Source organism: Camelina sativa, chromosome 17 (assembly GCF_030686135.1).
Source record: "Camelina sativa cultivar CO46 ecotype springtype chromosome 17, ASM3068613v1".
Taxonomy (NCBI): Eukaryota; Viridiplantae; Streptophyta; class Magnoliopsida; order Brassicales; family Brassicaceae; genus Camelina; species Camelina sativa.
Window position 1 is genome coordinate 1,573,005 of NC_141896.1, and position 20,504 is coordinate 1,593,508.

Genomic DNA, 20,504 nt, shown 5'->3' on the forward strand with positions numbered 1-20,504 from the left:
CAGTGAAAAATTGGAAGAAATATAAAAAAGGAAAGAGATTGTACAAAGTCAAATTTATTTCTTTCATGCAAATTTCGAGGAAAACAAAAAAGTTACGTGATGCTTAGTAAAATTCGATCACTACAACTTTCATATGAAAATGGTTTCCTTTGGATAAAAATTCCGTGACAGTGATATAGTTTTTAATTAGCATACCATACTTCGAGTTGTCGTTTTCTTATATTGTTGTTCTTCTTACAACCATAAGGTCCATAACCAAATTAATGAACTGATCGATCGTACCAAATGAAAAAAGATACGTTTATAGATCGGCAGGAATATGTATATAGATAAACGTAAATACGACTATCACTCAGTTAAAATTTTAAACATTCAAAGTTCAAAATATCCCCTCACTTGTAAAAACTTATAACTTTCATAGACTATATATATATATTACGCAGTAATTACTTATACGGCGATATTTCTGTTTGTTCTTATTTAGCTGTTTTGTTTTGGTCATGGTTGTGACATAGCTTGTCAACATTCTATTTGGTCCCCAACTCTGTGAAGCATTTGAAATCATTGCCCTGAGTATCCAAGTTTTTTTTTTTTCCTGATATTTATCCATAATATACGATTCCACCAAAATTATATTGTTTAACAATAAATATACATAGACTAGTTAATATAGATCATATACAAAATAAAATATACGTATCACCACTCACTCACTCAGGTATTTGTTTTTTTGGTTGGTATATCTGTTATAAAATAAACATGCTTGATGAGGTTGCAAGAATTAGAGATATTAATGAGGTTGCAAGAAATAATTTAATGAGAAAGAAAGAGAAAGAAAAAATAGCAACTTGTTCGGTAAAAGGAAAAAAAAAAAAAAGAAACAGCTTGAGATCAAAGCTGATATGATGAATCGATACTTTTTACAAGGAAATATATATAGGAGGAGCATCTTCGATCGGCAAAAAGCTTGCAGTGCAGTGTTGCACACGTATGGTGTAATCTCCAAGAGAATGAACTATATAGACCGTTTATAAATATGGGCTTCATAAAAAGCCCAATAACCCATATCTCATCTTAAATGTACAAAGGCCCAAACTTTAATAGCAAGAGAACTCTAATTTTTTTGTCTGCAGCTTAAACAATTTCTTTTGGCTTCTCTCTCTCCGTCTGCATCCTCCTTCTCCAAGCTTCTGCGATTTTTGTTTAGTAGCGCCGGAACCAGAGAGTAGTAGTTTAAACCCTAGTCCAGTCTCTTAAGGGATTCGCCGATTAGTCTTCTAGTTGCTGCGTATACTTCTTCTTATTCTTCTTCGTTTATACTTAGAAGATGAATTGTGCAAGTAAGCCACTCTTTCTTCTCTATTTGCCGATTTAGGGTTTTTATTTTGCTTGGTCTCTGTTGTTAACACCGTCGATACCGTACAGTTTCCGGCGAAGTTCCGGAAGAGCCTGTGGTTTCGAAGAAGTCGGGTCTGCTCTACGAGAAGCGACTAATCGAGAGGCATATATTGGTAAGTTAGCTCTTTGCTTTTTCTCCGTTCGTTCGACTCCTATTTAGGGTTTTCAGCTCTTCAGATGTTTTCTTAGTGTAAATGTTCTGGAACTAGTATGCTCGTTATGCACGATTTCCAAAATTTTGCCTGGTTATATTTCAGATTTGTCAATGCATCTGGTTTATATTCTTGTGGGAACTACTAGTAAAATCCCTTTGATATGAGAAATTGATAATGTATCTGCGGTTGCAAAGATAAGAACATTCCTGTGTATGCGTCCGTGATAATTTGTAGATTGCTTCTGGTTACCTTGTAGGATTTTGGGAAATGCCCGGTTACTGGTGAACCACATACCATTGAGGACATTGTTCCCATCAAAACTGGCAAGGTAATGATGCAACCGCTGGAATTATTTGTCACAGAGCACTGTTTGTAGAAACTTATTAAAGCCTGATTTGTTCTCCGGGACCATTTTTCAGATCGTAAAACCGAAAGCATTACACGCATCTAGCATCCCTGGATTGCTTGGAGCGTTCCAGACTGTAAGTTTTATCTTGTTTCACCTATACTTCTTTTTCCGTGTTTTTCTATTACGGATCAATGAACTTGATTATGGTCTACATGGCTATTTGAGTTATTTAACATAGCAGATTTCAATCTACTCTTTACATTGAATTGTATGTTCATTTAGCATAGCAGATTGCAAACAAAAGTGTTCACCGGTTATTTTGACTTAGGCAAAACAAATGCATTAAAAGTTTATCCATTTGTTGTGCTTGTAGGAATGGGATAGTTTGATACTATCAAATTTTTCGCTGGAACAACAATTACATACTGCAAGGCAAGAGCTAAGTCATGCTTTGTATCAGGTAATTATGGTTTAGTGTATCTGCCACTACCTTATCAGACTACATGAATTACAAATATCTATTACGTACTTTAGTTTTCTTTTCCTGGATGTTTTCTTTTTTTTTTTTTGCTAGTGATAACGGTGATTGATGGATTTTTTGGGGGTAATCTTTTCCTTTTGTTTGCAGCATGATGCTGCTTGCCGTGTGATTGCTAGGCTTAAGAACGAAAGAGACGAATCACGCCAATTGCTCGCTGAGGCTGAAAGGCAGTTACCTGCAGTCCCCGAAGTTTCCACAGCGAATGCTGCTCTTAGTAATGGCAAAAGAGGTATTCTTGCACATTTGCTTCTCAAATTAAGTTGGCTTTGTGGTCATATCTCTTGTAACAATTTTGTTTTATCGTTGCAATATAGCTATGGATGATGGTGAACAGGGGCCTGATGCAAAGAAAATGCGTCTTGGAATCTCGGCTGAAGTTATCACAGAACTGACAGATTGTAATGCTGCTCTTTCTCAGCAACGTAAAAAGAGACAGGTAACGCATACAGCTGCACATCTATCAGTATATTAGTTGGAAAATAGAAGGCAAGAGAGAACATGCTAGCTATACATATACATACACATACATTATTATCTGTACCATACAAGGAGGATATCTGTATTTTTGGAGTTTAATTGGATTTGCGTGTGGTTCTTCTGTCTTAATAATATCTCCTCATTGGTTCTCTAGATCCCTAAAACATTGGCTTCAATTGATGCTCTGGAGAAGTTCACCCAACTCTCAAGCCACCCACTTCACAAGACCAACAAACCTGGCATTTTTTCAATGGACATCCTACATTCTAAGGTTTGACATCTGGAACTTCTCAATTTTTCATTCATCATCACTTTATGTAGTTTTTGTCTGTTCTGGGAAGTCACTGCATTAATAGTCAAAGTGACATGCTTACTTGTGCTCTTACATTAATTTGTACTCTCGTGAATCCCTAGTTGGAAGCTTATCAATGTTATTCTTGGGAAAAGAAAAAAATTAGCTTAAAAAGTATACAATTGTCTCTATTTTCATACTAAACAGTGCTTCGTTCGTATTGATTCATTGCATTAATTTATTATTCAATACCTTTTGTTTGCGCAGATTCCTGTATCTGTTCTTCATAATATTAATATTCTTAATTTCCTTTTATATGTGGTAACCAGGATATCATTGCTACTGGAGGAATTGATACAACTGCCGTTCTCTTTGATCGTCCTTCAGGACAAATTTTATCAACGTTGACTGGTCATTCAAAGAAGGTCTGTCTTTTGCCGTAGTCTTTTTTTTTTCTTATAACTTTTCCTTAGTTGGTTTGTGCTTGACATGCATTGTTCCTTTTGCAGGTTACAAGCATTAAGTTTGTTGGTGACGCTGATCTTGTGTTGACTGCTTCATCAGACAAGGTAAGTCATGATTTTAATGAGTAGTACTCGCCACTAGGAGATTATCTTGTCATTTAACAGCCGCAAATCAGTTGACTTACATGATCGATTGATTAGTTTGGTGTTTTGACACTCTGCAGACAGTCCGTATCTGGGGAAGTTCTGAGGATGGGAACTATTCATGTAGACATACATTAAAAGATCACTCTGCAGAGGTTAGGATGTAACTGAAGAACTTCTACAGGTCTCATACAGTTTTTCCTTTTATTCATATTTGTTCTGTTTAATGTAAAAGCAATGATGTGGTTTTCAGGTGCGAGCTGTAACTGTCCACGCAACGAATAAATACTTTGTGTCGGCATCTCTTGACAGTACATGGTGCTTCTATGATCTGTCCTCCGGTTTATGCCTTGCTCAGGTCCCCAACATTTTCATCCACAAGCAACTACTGATACCTGTTTTCCAGTTTCAGCTTTTCTTTGTTTAATGTGAACATAACCATGCTTATAGAGCATGTGCAAAAGATTCGTTAAACATTACCTTTATTGGTAATGCGAAATAAGACTCGTTAAAATAAATGTTTTTGTCAGTGCGTCTTTCTCATTATTGTTGTTGTCATTCAGGTGACAGATGGTTCCGATGAGGTGGATTACACGGCTGCTGCTTTTCATCCCGATGGTCTCATTCTTGGAACTGGTACCGCTCAGTCTATTGTTAAGATTTGGGATGTAAAAAGTCAGGTAAAATTTCTCTGACCTTCCTCGATCATCAAACTGCTCTCACTTGTAAGTTGATTCTCAATTCACTTTCATCTAATATGTGTCTTTTGATAGGCAAATGTGGCAAAGTTTGGTGGACACACTGGGGAAATCACCTCTGTATCATTCTCTGAGAACGGTTATTTCCTTGCGGTTAGTACTTTGACCTAAGTTAAGTAGAAAGAAGGATATCACCAGTTTCCTTTTGACTGAGCACTATTTCTATTATTTTTCAATTTTACAGACTGCTGCACTAGATGGTGTTAGGTTGTGGGACTTGCGCAAGTTAAAGAACTTCCGTACATTTGACTTTCCAGATGCAAACTCGGGTATTCAACTATCTGAGCACTCTAGTAATCCTTTTTGCTGATTAGTTTTTCATTTACTAAGACCTGAATGAAATTTTTTGTGCAGTGGAGTTCGATCACAGTGGATCTTATCTTGGCATTGCTGCTTCAGATATAAGGTGAGGTTTAATTTGATACACACTATGTAGGGCATTATTTAAATTAGGGGATAACTTTGATAACGAGATATTTTTAAAGATAGTTATGCAAACTCAAAGAACCTACTATCACCAAAAATGCACTTTGGATATATGGATTTGTCTTTTTGCAGATCATCTAATCAAAAGACTTGTGTTTCAATGTTGTAGAGTATTCCAAACAGCTAGTGTAAAAGCAGAATGGAACCCAATCAAGACCCTTCCCGACCTGTCCGGTACAGGTAAATACTTTGTGATTAAGCTTTTTGAAGTCACTGCTCTTCCTTCTTTTTTTTTTTTTTTGAGTCTGTTATGCTAACATTGTAAATCCATGAATTTGCAGGTAAAGCAACATGTGTTAAGTTTGGACCCGACTCCAAATACATAGCAGTCGCTTCAATGGACCGTAATCTCAGGATATTTGGTTTACCTGGCGATGACAATACCGAAGATTCTGCACAAGATTCATGAAGAGATTTTTAAGCCACATCATCAAGAGTAGCTAAATCCTCAATCTTTCGATTTTTGTTGTATCTTTACAGTTCTGTTTGGTAGCTTTTTGATGGTCCTTTCACAATCACAATCACAATCACATACACATGAGCTCTCCCTTTCTTCCCAATCTACAACTTCAAGTCCAAAGGTTCTTGTAACATCATTACTTTTAAGTATTTAAGTATCTGCAATTCTTCACCTTTCTATCTTTAGTCTGAAAGAGTTCATATGAAGCGTTGTGTTTCAGAGAAAGTTAGCTGCTCACTTTATGGTAAGAGTAAATCTGTTGGACCTAAACGGTAAGAATTAAACACTTGTGCAAGGGCAGTCTTGAGGGATTCCTAGTCTTAACAGACAATGAAATGAAGACAAAAGAAAGTGATTGGTGGTCATAGAAATTAGAAAACCCTGAGATAGACAGAGATTTTGACTGTACTCTCTGGTCAAAAAACACATTTCACAATCTTCCCATTCCCCACACCAATCTTAGATTCCTTTTCACTTCCTCCAACTCTTTCTCTCTCTCGCCTTTTTAGTTTTCCATTTATAGCCCATTATTTCTAATTCCGTTATTAGTTAAATTTCGTAAACATGATTTGGTATCAGCCAGCTATCAAGTGAAAGAAAAGTTTGTATCTTTCTCTACCCAATTTCCAAAGTAACCAACAACCACTAAACCATACTGTAACACAAAGTAAGTCAATGAGAAATTGACACTTTAGATTATATTAGAGATAAACTTACTTTAAATTAGATTCAAAGGCCACTAGTTAGTTGGTGGTAAAAAGGAAGCTAAAGCAAATAAATAAACACATATCTAAAGCTTTCAATCAATAAATTATTTATATTGTTTGCTGCAGTAAATCAAACATTTGTACAGTTTGAGAACTGAATGGCTCAGAAGCGTTAAAAGGAAATGAGACTCTCTCTCACTCACTCTTTCTCTCTCTTCTCATCTCCCCTCACATGTCTTAGAGAGAGAGAAAGAGTGGTCATCCAAAGCCAAAGCCAAAAAAACAAGAACCCAGAAACCTAGAAGACAGAAACAAAAAACATAAAAAGCTTTACTGAGCCACCAAGCAACTAATTACATAAACTCAAAAACCAAAAAAAATCCCACAAAGATTCGATCTTTCATACATCTCTACAAAATGAGAAAGCCAATGGTTTGATTTTTCCAACAATCTTGCTTCCAAGAAACACTTCCACCCCAAAGTAAAAAAAGAAAGAAAGAAACCAAAAGAGTCCACACACACTAAGATGGGTCTTTCAATCTCATTCATCAGCACCATCTTGTTGATGATGTGTCTACTGCTTCCAGATCTCAATGTCGTGGTAGTAGAATCTGCAACAACGGAATACACAACCTTAATCTACAAAGGATGTGCAAAACAGGAATTCTCAGATCCATCTGGTTTATACTCACAAGCACTCTCTGCTATGTTCGGCTCACTGGTTTCTCAGTCAACTAAAACCAGATTCTACAAGACCACAACAGGAACAAGCACTACCACCATCACTGGTCTGTTCCAGTGTAGAGGAGATTTAAGCAATCATGACTGTTACAGCTGTGTCAGTCGTCTTCCTGTTCTCTCCGACAAGCTCTGTGGCAAAACCATTGCCTCTAGAGTTCAGCTCTCCGGCTGTTATCTTCTCTATGAAGTCGCTGGCTTTTCTCAAATTTCAGGTTACCCTTTTCTCCATTCTTCTTCTCTTCTTCGCTGGCTTCAATCGAACCGGACTAATCATCAAACTAGCGGTTCGATTAAACCAGCTTCATCTGGTCTGGTTTTGTATCAAAACTCAATTAACTGTTTTTGGGATAAGATTTTTCCCGGTTTGGTTAGAATCGAATCGGTTCAATCAACACCATATTCGGTCAGAAGTGAATTAGGAAGTTTTCAATTTTAGGTTTTGTCTATAAACCGATATAGACCGGTTTGGTTGTTCTTACACCGAAAGTTTCCGGTTTGGTTTTCTCGCAGGGATGGAGATGTTGTTCAAGACATGTGGGAAGAGCAACATCGCCGGGACCGGGTTCGCGGAGAGAAGGGACACGGCGTTCGGGGTGATGCAAAACGGCGTCGTGTCAGGCCACGGATTCTACGCAACCACTTACGAATCTGTCTACGTTTTAGGACAATGCGAAGGAGATGTCGGAGACACTGATTGCAGCGGATGCGTTAAAAACGCACTCGAGAAAGCTCAGGTGGAATGTGGAAGCGCGATCTCCGGTCAGATTTATCTACACAAGTGCTTCATCGCTTATAGTTATTACCCTAATGGTGTCCCGAGAAGATCTTCTTCTTCTTCGTCTTCATCTTCTTCGTCCTCTAGCTCTGGTTCTTCAAATTCAGATGATTCTTCTTCTACAGGTTAGTGTTCTTGATTTCTGGGTCCATCAGAATCTTTGGTGAAGTCATTTTCAAAGAATCAATCTTTTTCTCAAAATTTGAACATTTTCCGATTAAAACTAATCTTTCACTTTAATTTGAAGATTTCATTGTGGGACTTTGTTCTTCCATTTTTAGTCTCAAAGATTTCTTTAAAAATTAAAAAAAAAAGTGTACTTTTTCTTTAAATAAATTGGTAACAGTTATACACCTTGGAGTTTCAATATTCCCTATAGTTTTGTTCAAAACATTACTTTATTTATTATGATTTCATTAAATATTATTGTACCCATAAGAGATGTCTTAATTCATTAAAAATGGTCTACCACTAATTAGGGAGAAATAGAGATGTGCATATTTTGTTTATAAGAATGATAGGTACGTACATACATGAACATTGTGTATGAGTACATTTGATATTGATAAAATAATTAAAATGTGGACAGGAGCAACAGGGAAGACGGTGGCAATAATAGTAGGAGGAGCAGCTGGTGTTGGCTTTCTTGTCATTTGTTTGCTTTTTGCCAAAAACTTGATGAGGAAGAAACATGACGGTACCATTTTTTCTTCACATACACATGCATTAGAATCATACGTTTATAATAATATTACATATACTGATATACATACAAAACACATGCACCATGCACATGTGATGTAGAATATTTATTAGTATAAAGGTAATACTACTATTGGAATTTATCATAATAATGATTGTTTTTTTTGGCAGACTATTGAAAGATGGAGAGGAAGAGAACAAAAGGAGTCCAATCCCTCAAAAGAGAGAGAGAGAGAGAGAGAGGCAGCCACAAGTTTAATTTTTCTTTTTTCCCAAGAGGCTATATTAGTTCCTAAGTCCAAACTTCTTTAGTTTCATGAAAATTGTTATTATATTTTAATTTTAATTTTGTTAGTTCAGATTCTTGGGAGGTAGAAAATTTTGTGGTGGATGGGAAGGTGGAATGTTCAAAAATTACTTGCAAAAAATGTGAAAAAAGAGAACTTTGTTTTTTTTTCTCAATCAATTACACTAACTACTAAACTATTAATTCCAACTAGTACCATAATGTCTATGAGTTGATTAGTACTAGTATTAATCTCTTTCATTAAGGAAATTCCAACAATTAAACTTTTTGAGACAACGTGGTCCGAGTGATCAATAAGCATTTATATTACATAGTTGGAAACATTAAGTTTGATCCTGTAAAAACATTCGAATCTGCAAAAGACATAGAAATGGTTTTTAACGAGATTCTCTCGTTTCTGAATTGAATATACAACACATAACGAACATGAGTGAAGCTTATAATACAACAAGCCGTTTCCATGAAGAAGAGAAGCTTATCAACCTTAGATTTTTCTTCAGCTATAGACATTCTTCTTCTTATTCTTGATGATCATTCTTCGATTTCCCATAGGAACCGAGCATACTCTCCAAGAATAATGCTGGACAAAACATCAGAAGATGATGATCATATTTCAGTTTTCAAATGTGAAAAAAAACAAAAAAAATATTGTGTAAGAGAGAGAGATACCTATCATTCGGAGAGGCTTCAACGGCCTTCTCGAAATAGACCAATGCCTTCTCATGGTCACCATTAATAGTCCAGAACGCTTTCGCGTATCTGCATAGCGTTTCTCCATCTTCTGTCTTTGACAAGCTTGAGCTGCTTTTTTCCGCTGCATCAGCCTTTTTTTTTTCCGGGGACAATAAAACGAAACTCAACATCAGAGACTTGAATCGAAAAAGCCTATTAACAATAAAACACCAGGCAGAATACAAATGGTGGTAACAACTGTCTACTTTGAGCTAAAATAACTACTACAAGATTCAAAGTGAGATTGGGACATAAAAGGTGACAAAACAAAACCCACCTCAACTTCTTCTTTTCCTTGTCCAGTTAGAGAGTCCTCGTCCTCATCATCATCATTTATCTCCCAGAGGAAACTAGCATATGCCCCAAGAACATTACTGAAAAGGAAAATTACTTACAGTCAGGTAAATTATCATCACAGAATCACCAATGGTAAAGGCAAAGAACGATGTAACAGACCTGTCCTCAGGAGATGCTTGAACAGCGCGTTCAAAGTAGCTCATGGCTTTAGCTTCATCTTGGTGAAGCTTCATTACTAATCTACCATAGTTTGCTAAAGCAACTCCATCACAAGGCTCAACTACAGTACACTTATGATAATACTCTTCTGCTCCACTAAAATCTCCTTTATACTGGTTTCCACATAACAACAAGACATTAATAGAAAACAGAGTTGATCATTATACAACAACACTTATGATCTGAGTCAAAAAAAAAATTTCAATACCTCCAAGAACTTGGCATAGTTTTTGAGAAGCAAAGGATGCAATGGATACTCCTCGAGCATGCCTTTGTAGTAATCAGCACAGTTCTCATCATCAAAACCAGGCAAATCAAATTTGATCTCATCACCAAACAAATCAAACTTATCAATCCCTAAGCCTGCAGCTAAATGCATAGAAGGACTTGGTGGTCTTTCAATCCCAAAACCTTGTTCATCTCTCTCACCAACCCCTAGCTTCTTAATAACGACCTCCTCCTCCTCGTCACCTTCACCACAGTCTTCTTCATCTTCTTCTTCCTTGAGTTTCGCAAAACTGAACTCGCCGGCGTCAATTGAATCACCAATCGTAACAGTTCTGTCCAAATTCGTATCGAGATCTCCAGAATCGCAGTAACTCGAGAGAGATGCCTCACTCTTCAGCATCTTCCTTTTGGGTCTTTTCTTTCTAAATCCGTTGCAAAGTTTTCGACTTTTAAGCCACGTTTTGGTTCAATTGTCGTGGTTCACACAAAGATTCCTCGGAGGACCCCCAACACGACGATTACGACGACTCAATGTAATAATTTTGAGGTTCGTAAGTGGTGAACCCAGTTTGAGAAGAAACAGGATAAGTGGGGTTCAAACTTAGATTTCCTGGGGAGACACGAGACAGCAAAACCTTCGCAAATTGACCCTTACTGTTTTATCTTGTTTACAAATTCTCACTTTAAGTTTACTTTCTATCTATTTCACCCTCACTCCAAAGCAAAACTTTTTCGATTTTTTAATTTCAAAAAATTAGTTTGGGTTTCGATTTAGAAGGAGAAAAGAAGTTAGGTGTCTCGTGATTAAATAAAATAGACCTTTCTTATGGGCGGCGAACAATTAGGTCCACACACATGAACTGAGTTTTTTTTTGTGGAGTCTAGACCCCGCAAAGGCATTAATAGACAAAAGAGGATAAAATAGTCTCAAATTCATTGGTCCATTAATTCAAATAAAAAAGAAGCCCATTATAAATGTGACAAGGACGTGTAACATGTTCTTCTTTTTTTCCCCCAAGGCTAGCCACAAAAAGTAAGTTATCAGTTTAGTTTAGGTTCACTTCTTTTTCTTTTCCAAACCGTTCATTTTGGACTACACACTAGAGACACACTTATTTTTGTGTATGGGGAAGTCTTTATCTTGTTAGAAGTTATATTTGGAGAAGCAAGTGAAACATATGGTTCATTATAAAGGATCGTTACCTATTTTTAGAATAATAGTCATGAATTCTTAGTCATTAACATTTCACTCCAAAATATATTTTTAAAATTTTTCAAATTTACAGAATTGAGTTTATCGTCAATGTCAACTTGATACCTCAGGATTGCCTCCATATTTAGTAAACTTTAGCTCATAAACACCATATTACTTCTAATAGACACGTTGTCTTTCTCACATACGTGAAACTAATTATAGCAAAATGATTATTATTACCTTTCTCCACTCTTTAGAAAATTACCACCACCAATCAAAAAATCTACTTCTTCTTCATTCATTTTCAACTTTCCAGAATCGTGAATCGAGAATTGCGAGAGATCTCATTTTCTCATCTCTCTCGCAATTCTCTACTTTCTCAAATCCAACAAATAGATTTTAATGTAATATTAGTTTATTAATCTACAATGTCGATGATGTTTCCATCATTTCAATTGCTAGAGTTGAACATAATCTCAGCTCAAGACTTGGCTCCCGTGGCCCGCAAGACGAAGACTTACGCGGTGGCTTGGGTTCACTCTGAACGTAAACTCACCACCCGTGTTGACTACAATGGTGGAACAAACCCAACTTGGAATGATAAATTCGTATTTCGAGTCAACGAAGAGTTTTTATACGCTGACACTTCCGCCGTTGTTATCGAAATTTACGCATTGCATTGGTTTCGAGATGTTCATGTAGGTACAGTTCGTGTCCTCATTAGCAATCTCATTCCTCCTAATCGTCGTCCTGGATATCGAACCAACAATAATGAGTATCGTCGCACCCCACCTCCGGGAATGAGATTTGTTGCACTTCAAGTTCGTCGTACCTCAGGTCGACCTCAAGGGATTTTGAACATTGGTGTTGGATTGCTTGATGGTTCTATGCGAAGTATGCCGCTTTATACCCATATGGATTCTTCTGCTGTGGGATACAGAGATTTGCTTGGAGAAGAGGATCAACATCTACAACATTTGCATTTAAATAGTAATAAAGGAAGTTCAAAGAATCCACAATCTCCTTATTCGAGGCAGTTTCAATCTGTAATCTCAAGGCCTGAACTCCGTCGCACAAAAAGTGATTCAAGTTCCATGGTAGTTTCAGATCTTCTCAGTAGAGCTGAACGTAGCCGTTTGGCTAATAGACAACCGGCAAGCGCATTGGTGAGCAGTGAATCTGAAACTTCACCCACCACGACGAATTCTGATGATAAAAAATTGAATGGATACTCAACTTCTAACAAAAATCCTAAGATTCCAAAGCAGAGGTATGATTCGATTGAATCAGACTTCATAGATTCATCATCAATAGAGAAACTTCATGTGGAGGCACCAAGAAGAGAGAGACAAAAAGTCATGCCTTATGGTTCAAACCATCAATCACGTAAAACACCAAAAAATAAGGCAATGTACGAGAAACAAAGATCAATAAAAGATTATGATCGTGGCCAAAGTTCTCCGTACTTATCAAGGCATGGAACACCATTGAGATCAAACATCATCGCATCCACTCCGATGCGACCTAACGGAGTTGGATCGACTCCGATGCGATCCAACATCATCGCAATGTCACCAATGCATTTCAACATGGTTGGATCAACTACAATGCGAACTCCCATGAGGTCAAACATGGCTGGATCAACTCCAATGAGGTCAAACATTATCGGATCTACACCAATGCGATCAAACTACATGGCTACGCCGATGAAAACTCATCATGATTTTGGTACACCAATGAGAAATTTTGCCGGAAGAAGAATCTTAACTGAATCAGAGTTAGGTCCATCGCCATCAGAAGTGGCTGATAAATTGGCAAAAAATGGGTCGCATGAAACAGAGAGCTTAATACTCAGCGAATGGAGTATCGACGAATCTAGCATTGAAGGATTACGTTCCAAGCTCGATAGATGGCGAATGGAACTTCCACCATTATACGACATTGGATCAAGCCAAATAAGCAGCAGTGATTATGATAGTGCGAGCGTCCCCGCCGCAACCGCCGGTGGAGGAATGAGTTCAAGGCGAAAAACTCCAGCAATAAAGAAGCATAATCGCCGTCACACAGACGGAGGTAATGGACCTTTTTCATGTTTTAGTAAGATTTGTGGTGTGGAGTGCAGTTTTGTTTGCGGTGGTGGTGGACCTGCCGACTATGATGGGTCTACTAAGAAAGGTGGAGCCGGACGCGTGCATCGCACATATTCTGCTGATGATCTGAGCTTTGTGTAATTTTTAACTTTACTGATTTTACATTAAATTCGTATTTGTACCAAATCATTTTTTTTTTTTGGAAGTGGATGAATCAACAATGACTATAGTAAACAAAATTTAATGTTATTGATAATAATCTTGTGTATTTTCCTTTCCTCCCTCTATTTTATAAATTTATATAATTTTTTACGAAGGGAAAAAGTGTGTGTAATCTAGAAGGATTAAAACCCAACAAAAATTCATTTACTCAGTTTTTTTTTTGTAATGTAATTTTATTCCACTTACCTAAATCCTAGATTTACATATAAAGAAAAATACCCGAAGAGAATTCATGTAAACTTTTTTTATAAATTTAGGCTTATGGTTATAAGAAGAGAAGTAGGGGTATATTTAGTGTTTTTTTGTTTTACTCCCTCTATCCCTAATAGATGGATGTTTTGATATTATCACACATATTAAACAAAGTTAATTTGTATTTGTAAATTAATGTATAATTACTTTTGGGTAAATAGAAAAAATGTAAACCATTAGATTAATCCCATGTGGAAAACAATATAAAGTAGAAAAGTTATTTTATTTTTTTTATCAACAAAATCTATCTTTCAAAGACAAAAATGTATCATAGAACATAAATCTATTAGACTATCTCTAATAGTTTTTCCTATTTTTATCTCTAAAATATATAAACTCTATAATAGAGGTAAATTTTACTCCAACAGAGCTCTATTATCACCTCTAAAATAGAGATTGCTATTTTAGAGGTGATAAGGGCATCTCCAACCCCACTATATTTTAGAGTCATAACTCTATTATAGACCAACATTTGCTCCAGATTGTTCTATATATAGAACAACTCTATTTTCACATCTATTTTTTTACACTAACTTAATGCTTTATTATAGAGTTACTCTATTTTAGAGAAACAAAATAGAGATATACATTGGTGATGGTCTAAAGGCATCTCCAACCCCACTCTAAAATAGAGTCAAATCTCTATTATAGAGTAACATTTGCTCCAAACCTACTCTATATTTTACTCTAAAATAGAGAAAATGATAGGATTGCTCTATATATAGAGCAACTCTATTTTCACCTCTATTTTTTTATACTAACTCTATTTTAGAGTTGAAAATAGAGTAATACATTGGAGGAAAACAATGCTCTATTTTTGAGTTACTCTATTTTAGAGGAAAAAATAGAGATATACATTGGAGATTGTCTAATAGAGGTAAATAGGAGCAAACTTGCTTTAAAATAGAGATTGACATATTTTTCTTTATTTGTAGAGATAAATATAGAATTGGGTTGGAGATTGCCATATTTTTCTTTATTTGTAGAAATAAATATTAAAATATATCCTTTTACTTGAACTTATATTAAAACATAACAGATACATACATTTGTGGAATATAGACTCTGAAGCCTAAAACCGAAAGAGTAGACAGGAGCCGAGAACTTAGCTAATCCTTATGATGAGAGTGAGAGTGAGTGTGAGTGTTAGTGTTGTTGTAGCCGAGCCGATGGTATTATTGGTATATACGGTAAAGAATAAAACTAAATACAAATCCAGATAATTAAATGTAGACATATTTGGTTCATACATAATACAACCGGCTGTTTATTTGTTTTATTTAACTCAGAATCGATTTTAGTTTTTTTTTTTGGTTAACTCAGGGGTAATCCTAAGCTCACATAAGCCCAGACTAATCCTTTGGGGAAATGGCAACCCATGGGTAGGCCCCCTTCCGGATTTTCAAATATATCGTAAGTAAGGATCCATATCCATGTGGGTGTCCGAATATTCGTGAGATAATTCCCTCCAGCATGATTCGAATCCGGATTGTGTTTGCAACCAAGGCCCGTCCTTACCATTAGGCCACGAAAACCCGGACAGAATCGATTTTTAGTTTCTATCAAAATCCATCAATTAGAGCATGATCTTAACGTACTCCTTGATAATGATTTTGATCAAAAGTGTAATTTTTCCACAAAGCAATTGCGCCTGCAAAAGTTTACAACGGATCATCAAACATCATGATGAATATCTCATCACCACGATTTTATAATTACTATATGTATCTTTTCCCACCATTCTCTCTCTATATATACATTTTATCATTTTGTTCGACAACAATCATGGTCTAAGGAAAAAGAAAAAAAAAAACAGTAGTTAATAATACGAATGAATAAGGTGTATTTTTCTGTTTGTCAACTAAAATTATATTGTACGTTTAAAAATATACTATTATCTTAGTTATTATAGAAAAGAAAGATAATCAAGTGGTCGATATATGCAGTGGCATGATGATCATAAACAAATTTGCCCTTATACAGAAGATGGCCAACCTATCAAAGAAACTCTAAATTAGGTCGAAAATCTAGGAGCAATGTAACTAATACACAAAACCATTTTATAGTACACTTAGCAAAAAAACCCATTTTATATATAGTATATGCAATTTAAACGTACAAATGGTTGCTACTAAGATAACAAAATCAATCCACTATTCAGTATTCACAAACTAGTTTCGGAATAACCTTATCGTGGTATCAGAACTTAAGTTAATATTAAGTGAAAGTGAACTCCCAATAAAAAGAAAGATACTTTTTAGACTTGTGGAGCGGTTTAATAGAAACAAGTTACACCATTAATGCCCCTAAACCATTATATTATAATGCATAAGTTTCTCTAGATTCTTGATTAGTCCTTTTACCTCCAAAAAAAGAATTGATATTTTATAACAACGACTCTTCATCCGAAAGCATTACAATATAGCCTCTTTACACCAAGACAAAAGCAAAATCCTTGCACACACACACAACAACACACAACTGTAAACAAGTTTCTTGGGACTCTTTATTCTGTTGCCTGAACCAAACACAACAATAACGCAACGAGAGAGCACGACAGGTTTGATAATGTCTGGAAGAAAAAACAATATTTATAACAAAAAAAGAGAAGACTTTTTTGATTGGGGGGGAAAACAGGGGATTATGGTATGGCCATTACAAGACATATGGGGTCCCCAAATTCCTCATCACTCTCTCCACCACCAAATCCTCCTCTCTCTCTCTCTCTCTCTCTCTCTCTCTCCCTCGTCTCTCTCTGAAACCCTTAATACCCTCGTGCTCTTCTTTTGTCTCCATTCTCTCTGTGTCCTCATTCTCTCAAGCTTCTTTTCTTGGGTTACCCTTCTTTGAAAGACTCTCACTTTTGGTATCTTCTGGATTCTACGGTTTCTTGTTGACATGCGTGGTGGTTCAGAATTGGAGTTGGGGAAGAAGAGTAATAATGTTCCGGCTGAGAGTGAGCAGCTGGAATCAGGATTGGGGCTCAGCCTCGGCGGTGGCGCGTGGAGAGAGCGTGGTAGGATTCTTACGGCTAAGGATTTTCCTTCTGTTGGCTCTAAACGCGCTGCTGACTCTTCCTCCTCTCACCAAGGAGCTTCTCCTCCTCGTTCAAGGTTCCTTCTTTAATCTTTTTTATCAAGAAAGCTCAAATCTTTTGATGTGAAAGTTAAAGTTTTAGCTTCTGTTCTGCTTTACCCTGAATGAGAGAGTTGTTAATGTATCTTGTGAGATCTTGAGAGAGAAGAAACGCTATTGATGTGGAAATTTGTTATAGATATCGCTATGGAGTCATGCATATGCTAAAATTTGTTCATAGGAATGTTCTGTTTAAATGATTATATATGAATTTTGAGAGTAATTGAAGTGGAAATCTTGATTTGTTGTGGCAGTCAAGTGGTGGGATGGCCACCAATTGGGTCACACAGGATGAACAGTTTGGTTAATAACCAAGCTATGAAGGCGGCTAGATCCGAAGAAGAAGAAGAAGATGGGAAGAAGAAAGTGGTGAAGAATGATGAGCTCAAAGATGTGTCAGTGAAGGTGAATGGGAAAGTTCAGGGTTTAGGGTTTGTTAAGGTGAATATGGATGGAGTTGGTATAGGTAGAAAAGTGGATATGAGATCTCATTCGTCTTACGAAAACTTGGCTCAGACGCTTGAGGAAATGTTCTTCGGAATGACAGGTCAGTGATCTTGTTATTAAGTGCTTTTACTTTCAAACTGATCTTGATCTATTTGACTATGGAGCTTGACTTGACATTTTCTGTTTAAACCATAAGGTACAACTTGTCGAGAAAAGGCTAAACCACTAAGGCTTTTAGATGGATCTTCAGACTGTGTACTTACTTATGAGGATAAGGAAGGAGATTGGATGCTTGTGGGAGATGTTCCGTGGAGGTAAGAATCGAAAAACTGAGCTGTGTTTCGACAATGCAAAGCCTGATTAGTCTCTATTAAGATGTAATTTCATTATTCTCCGTCTTTTTGTTTAGAATGTTTATCAACTCGGTGAAAAGGCTGCGGATCATGGGAACCTCAGAAGCTAATGGACTTGGTAAGTTTTAAATACCATTTTCTCGATTCTTGATTTCTCATTCTAGTCATCTTGATTAAGAAAAAACAAAAACAATTGAAACATTCTTAATGCAGCACCAAGACAGCAAGAACAGAAGAAGGAGAGACGCCCTGTTTAGCTTCCCCTACCAAAGCTGGCATTGTTTTATGGTTTTTTTTTCAAGTTTTGCAAGTTTTACTCCATACTTTTTGAAGAAAGTATACCGGAGAATCGATAAGAGAAAGCACAACCTTAGATTTGATTTTAATCCGGCTTTTTGGGATATGGTTTTTCTTTAGGTTCATTCAATTCGTAGTTCTTTGTTTCTTCTTTCGCTGTGTGTACCACCAGTTTTCTCTGTTTACCTCAGAGAGAATGCTCTTGTTTATTTTCTTCTTTCATATTGTGTATATATAGTTGTTGAAGCTATCTAAATGTGATAAGAGTTATGTTTCTCTCTTTGGGTGTTGTTGATTTCAAGGAATGAATATCACTTACCTTATATATTGTCTACTGTCCTTTGTGTTTCCATTGACTGTCAAATATGTATACATTTTGTTGTATTGGTCAACTAAAAGATGTTTATATGACAATCAGATTATAATTTATAATTCTTTCTATTTGTATTTTATTTGTTGCTGTAATTTTGATTTATGGATTTTACGTTGATGAAATTACATCAAATTTAGAACTACTACCAATTTATTTATTTAAATATTTAAAACTTTACAAAATTTAATCTGATAGTATAATTCATTTTAATTGTTGACCAATTTTGTATTTATTTATATATAATAAAGTTAATTGTAGGTGGCAAAGAAAAATAAGAAATATTTTTAATTCATTCCACCAAATCAAAATATTTGGCAAGTTATTAAGACTCTTTTGCCGAAAAAGCAAAGAAGACTTAAAGAGTCCAAACCAGACAAGAACTTAAAAGTCAAAAGACCTGTATGAATGGGTAACTCTGTCGAAAGAAGAAGAAGAAGATTCATGTTTGTTTCTTCATAAAAACTCCAAATCCTCCTGAAAAGACAACAATTTTAGATTTGGGTTTTTTGGAAATTGGGAAGATGGATCATCATCATCATCATCACAATCAATGGCGTATGAGGTTCTCGTTCAAGAACGCCACAATTGCTCTCACTGTCGTCAACGTTCTCATCTTCCTCTTTCTCCTTCAGGGCTTTTTCACTTCCTCCTCCTCCTCTTCTTCTTCCTCTCGCCGGATCGTTTCAGGTTTCTCTTGCTATTTCCCTCTCACTCTGTAAACTCTTGTCATATAATTCCTTGTGGGTATATCCTGATTTTGCGTAACTTCTCTTCTTGATTACGATCAAAGTTTGGTGCTTGATGGATCATCTTGTCATGGGTCTTTCTCAGATCTGTTCACAACAACAAAAAGTTTTAATCTTGTTGAATAGTTCTTTAGATTTCTGGATTAGATTTAGTGAATTACGCTTCTGTATCACTTCAATTCTCGAATTCGATTATATCACTTGGTTTTTTTTACTCTTTATGGATTTAGGGCTTCTACACTTGAACAAGCTGTTAAATAGAGTCACACTCTAAAACCTTGTAGAGATGACAGAACTTTGAGAGATTGTTGATGTGTTTCTACATTACTCAATAGCTTTGTCTTATTTTTGGGTACTTAAAAAAAGTTTGTTCATGCATCATACATAAACACATATACACCCTTTGGATAAATGCAGCTCAGCTTCGGTACATCAAGGAAGCTGAAGAGATTAGGCTCAAGATGCAACCTTTAGAGCTCATCAAAAGAGTAAGGGCACTGTACATTTAGAAGCCACTTCTTCTAATTGCATTACAGATTTACAAGTCACATATGCTTTCGAAAGATTAAAGATTTTGGCTCTATGGTCTTTGAATGGATAGGTTCGAGAAATTGAACAGGAAGCATCCGCGGGACAAGAAACCGAGCAGCAGAAAGATGTGAAGCAGACTACAGCTGTTGATCTCTCTAAACGCCTCAAAGACTTCCGTGCGCTAAACGATGCATCAAGCTTGAAAGGTAACGATATAACAACATATCTTCTTGTCTATGTTTTGAAACTTTAAGATGACAAACAAGAGATCTGTACTGTAACAACTGATTTTATAATATGCACAGCCTTGGAAGAATGGCGAAAGCGGAAAATGGAACGAGCTAGACAACGGGATCTTGAGAAAACCGGAGGAGCTTCGTCCATCAAAACATAATCATAACTGCTGCTATATAAGTCATTAATCCTCAGATTTTCATGGCTGCTGCTATATAAAATGATTAAAAAACGTTATGTCTCATGAAAAAAATCATGTAAGCCTTAATATACACAGAACAAACCTGTCAAAACACAGGAAAAAGAAAGAAAAGGATCTCTAATGTTAAATGTTTCAGACAGTTAACATTGCTTACACCAAATTATATTGTGAAATGTGAAGGCAACTGAATTTTGT

General features: G+C 36.1%; 6 protein-coding genes across 6 annotated transcripts; 5 read left to right on the forward strand and 1 right to left on the reverse strand.

The window, feature by feature from the left end:
• Nucleotides 1–1,064: 1,064 nt before the first annotated feature.
• LOC104754588 (pre-mRNA-processing factor 19 homolog 1) lies at nt 1,065–5,701 on the forward strand. The gene is made up of 18 exons (XM_010476809.3): nt 1,065–1,340; nt 1,426–1,511; nt 1,810–1,881; nt 1,973–2,035; nt 2,276–2,362; nt 2,531–2,672; nt 2,758–2,879; nt 3,075–3,191; nt 3,542–3,637; nt 3,722–3,781; nt 3,901–3,975; nt 4,074–4,178; nt 4,384–4,500; nt 4,594–4,671; nt 4,763–4,847; nt 4,933–4,984; nt 5,174–5,244; nt 5,346–5,701. The coding sequence occupies exons 1-18, from the start codon at nt 1,328–1,330 to the stop codon at nt 5,471–5,473; spliced, it is 1,569 nt and encodes a 522-aa protein (XP_010475111.1). The 5' UTR covers nt 1,065–1,327; the 3' UTR covers nt 5,474–5,701.
• A 626-nt stretch (nt 5,702–6,327) lies between these two features.
• Nucleotides 6,328–8,911, forward strand: LOC104754589 (plasmodesmata-located protein 2-like). The gene is made up of 4 exons (XM_010476810.3): nt 6,328–7,184; nt 7,483–7,872; nt 8,337–8,444; nt 8,621–8,911. The coding sequence occupies exons 1-4, from the start codon at nt 6,758–6,760 to the stop codon at nt 8,626–8,628; spliced, it is 933 nt and encodes a 310-aa protein (XP_010475112.1). The 5' UTR covers nt 6,328–6,757; the 3' UTR covers nt 8,629–8,911.
• Nucleotides 8,912–9,043: 132 nt separating this feature from the next.
• Nucleotides 9,044–11,178, reverse strand: LOC104754590 (uncharacterized). Its single transcript, XM_010476811.3, has 5 exons — nt 10,213–11,178; nt 9,945–10,117; nt 9,766–9,862; nt 9,426–9,580; nt 9,044–9,336 (listed from the first exon to the last, which is right to left on the reverse strand). Exons 1-5 carry the CDS (start codon nt 10,630–10,632, stop codon nt 9,288–9,290), a joined length of 894 nt encoding a protein of 297 aa, XP_010475113.1. The 5' UTR covers nt 10,633–11,178; the 3' UTR covers nt 9,044–9,287.
• Nucleotides 11,179–11,696: 518 nt separating this feature from the next.
• LOC104754591 (uncharacterized) lies at nt 11,697–13,773 on the forward strand. The gene has a single exon (XM_010476812.2). The coding sequence runs from the start codon at nt 11,856–11,858 to the stop codon at nt 13,656–13,658; it is 1,803 nt and encodes a 600-aa protein (XP_010475114.1). The 5' UTR covers nt 11,697–11,855; the 3' UTR covers nt 13,659–13,773.
• Nucleotides 13,774–16,466: 2,693 nt separating this feature from the next.
• LOC104754592 (auxin-responsive protein IAA12) lies at nt 16,467–18,546 on the forward strand. Its single transcript, XM_087493781.1, has 5 exons — nt 16,467–17,104; nt 17,381–17,673; nt 17,770–17,887; nt 17,983–18,044; nt 18,140–18,546. Exons 1-5 carry the CDS (start codon nt 16,890–16,892, stop codon nt 18,181–18,183), a joined length of 732 nt encoding a protein of 243 aa, XP_087349907.1. The 5' UTR covers nt 16,467–16,889; the 3' UTR covers nt 18,184–18,546.
• A 351-nt stretch (nt 18,547–18,897) lies between these two features.
• Nucleotides 18,898–20,448, forward strand: LOC104754593 (uncharacterized). Its single transcript, XM_010476814.3, has 4 exons — nt 18,898–19,283; nt 19,760–19,830; nt 19,944–20,079; nt 20,179–20,448. The coding sequence occupies exons 1-4, from the start codon at nt 19,118–19,120 to the stop codon at nt 20,265–20,267; spliced, it is 462 nt and encodes a 153-aa protein (XP_010475116.1). The 5' UTR covers nt 18,898–19,117; the 3' UTR covers nt 20,268–20,448.
• Nucleotides 20,449–20,504: the final 56 nt, after the last annotated feature.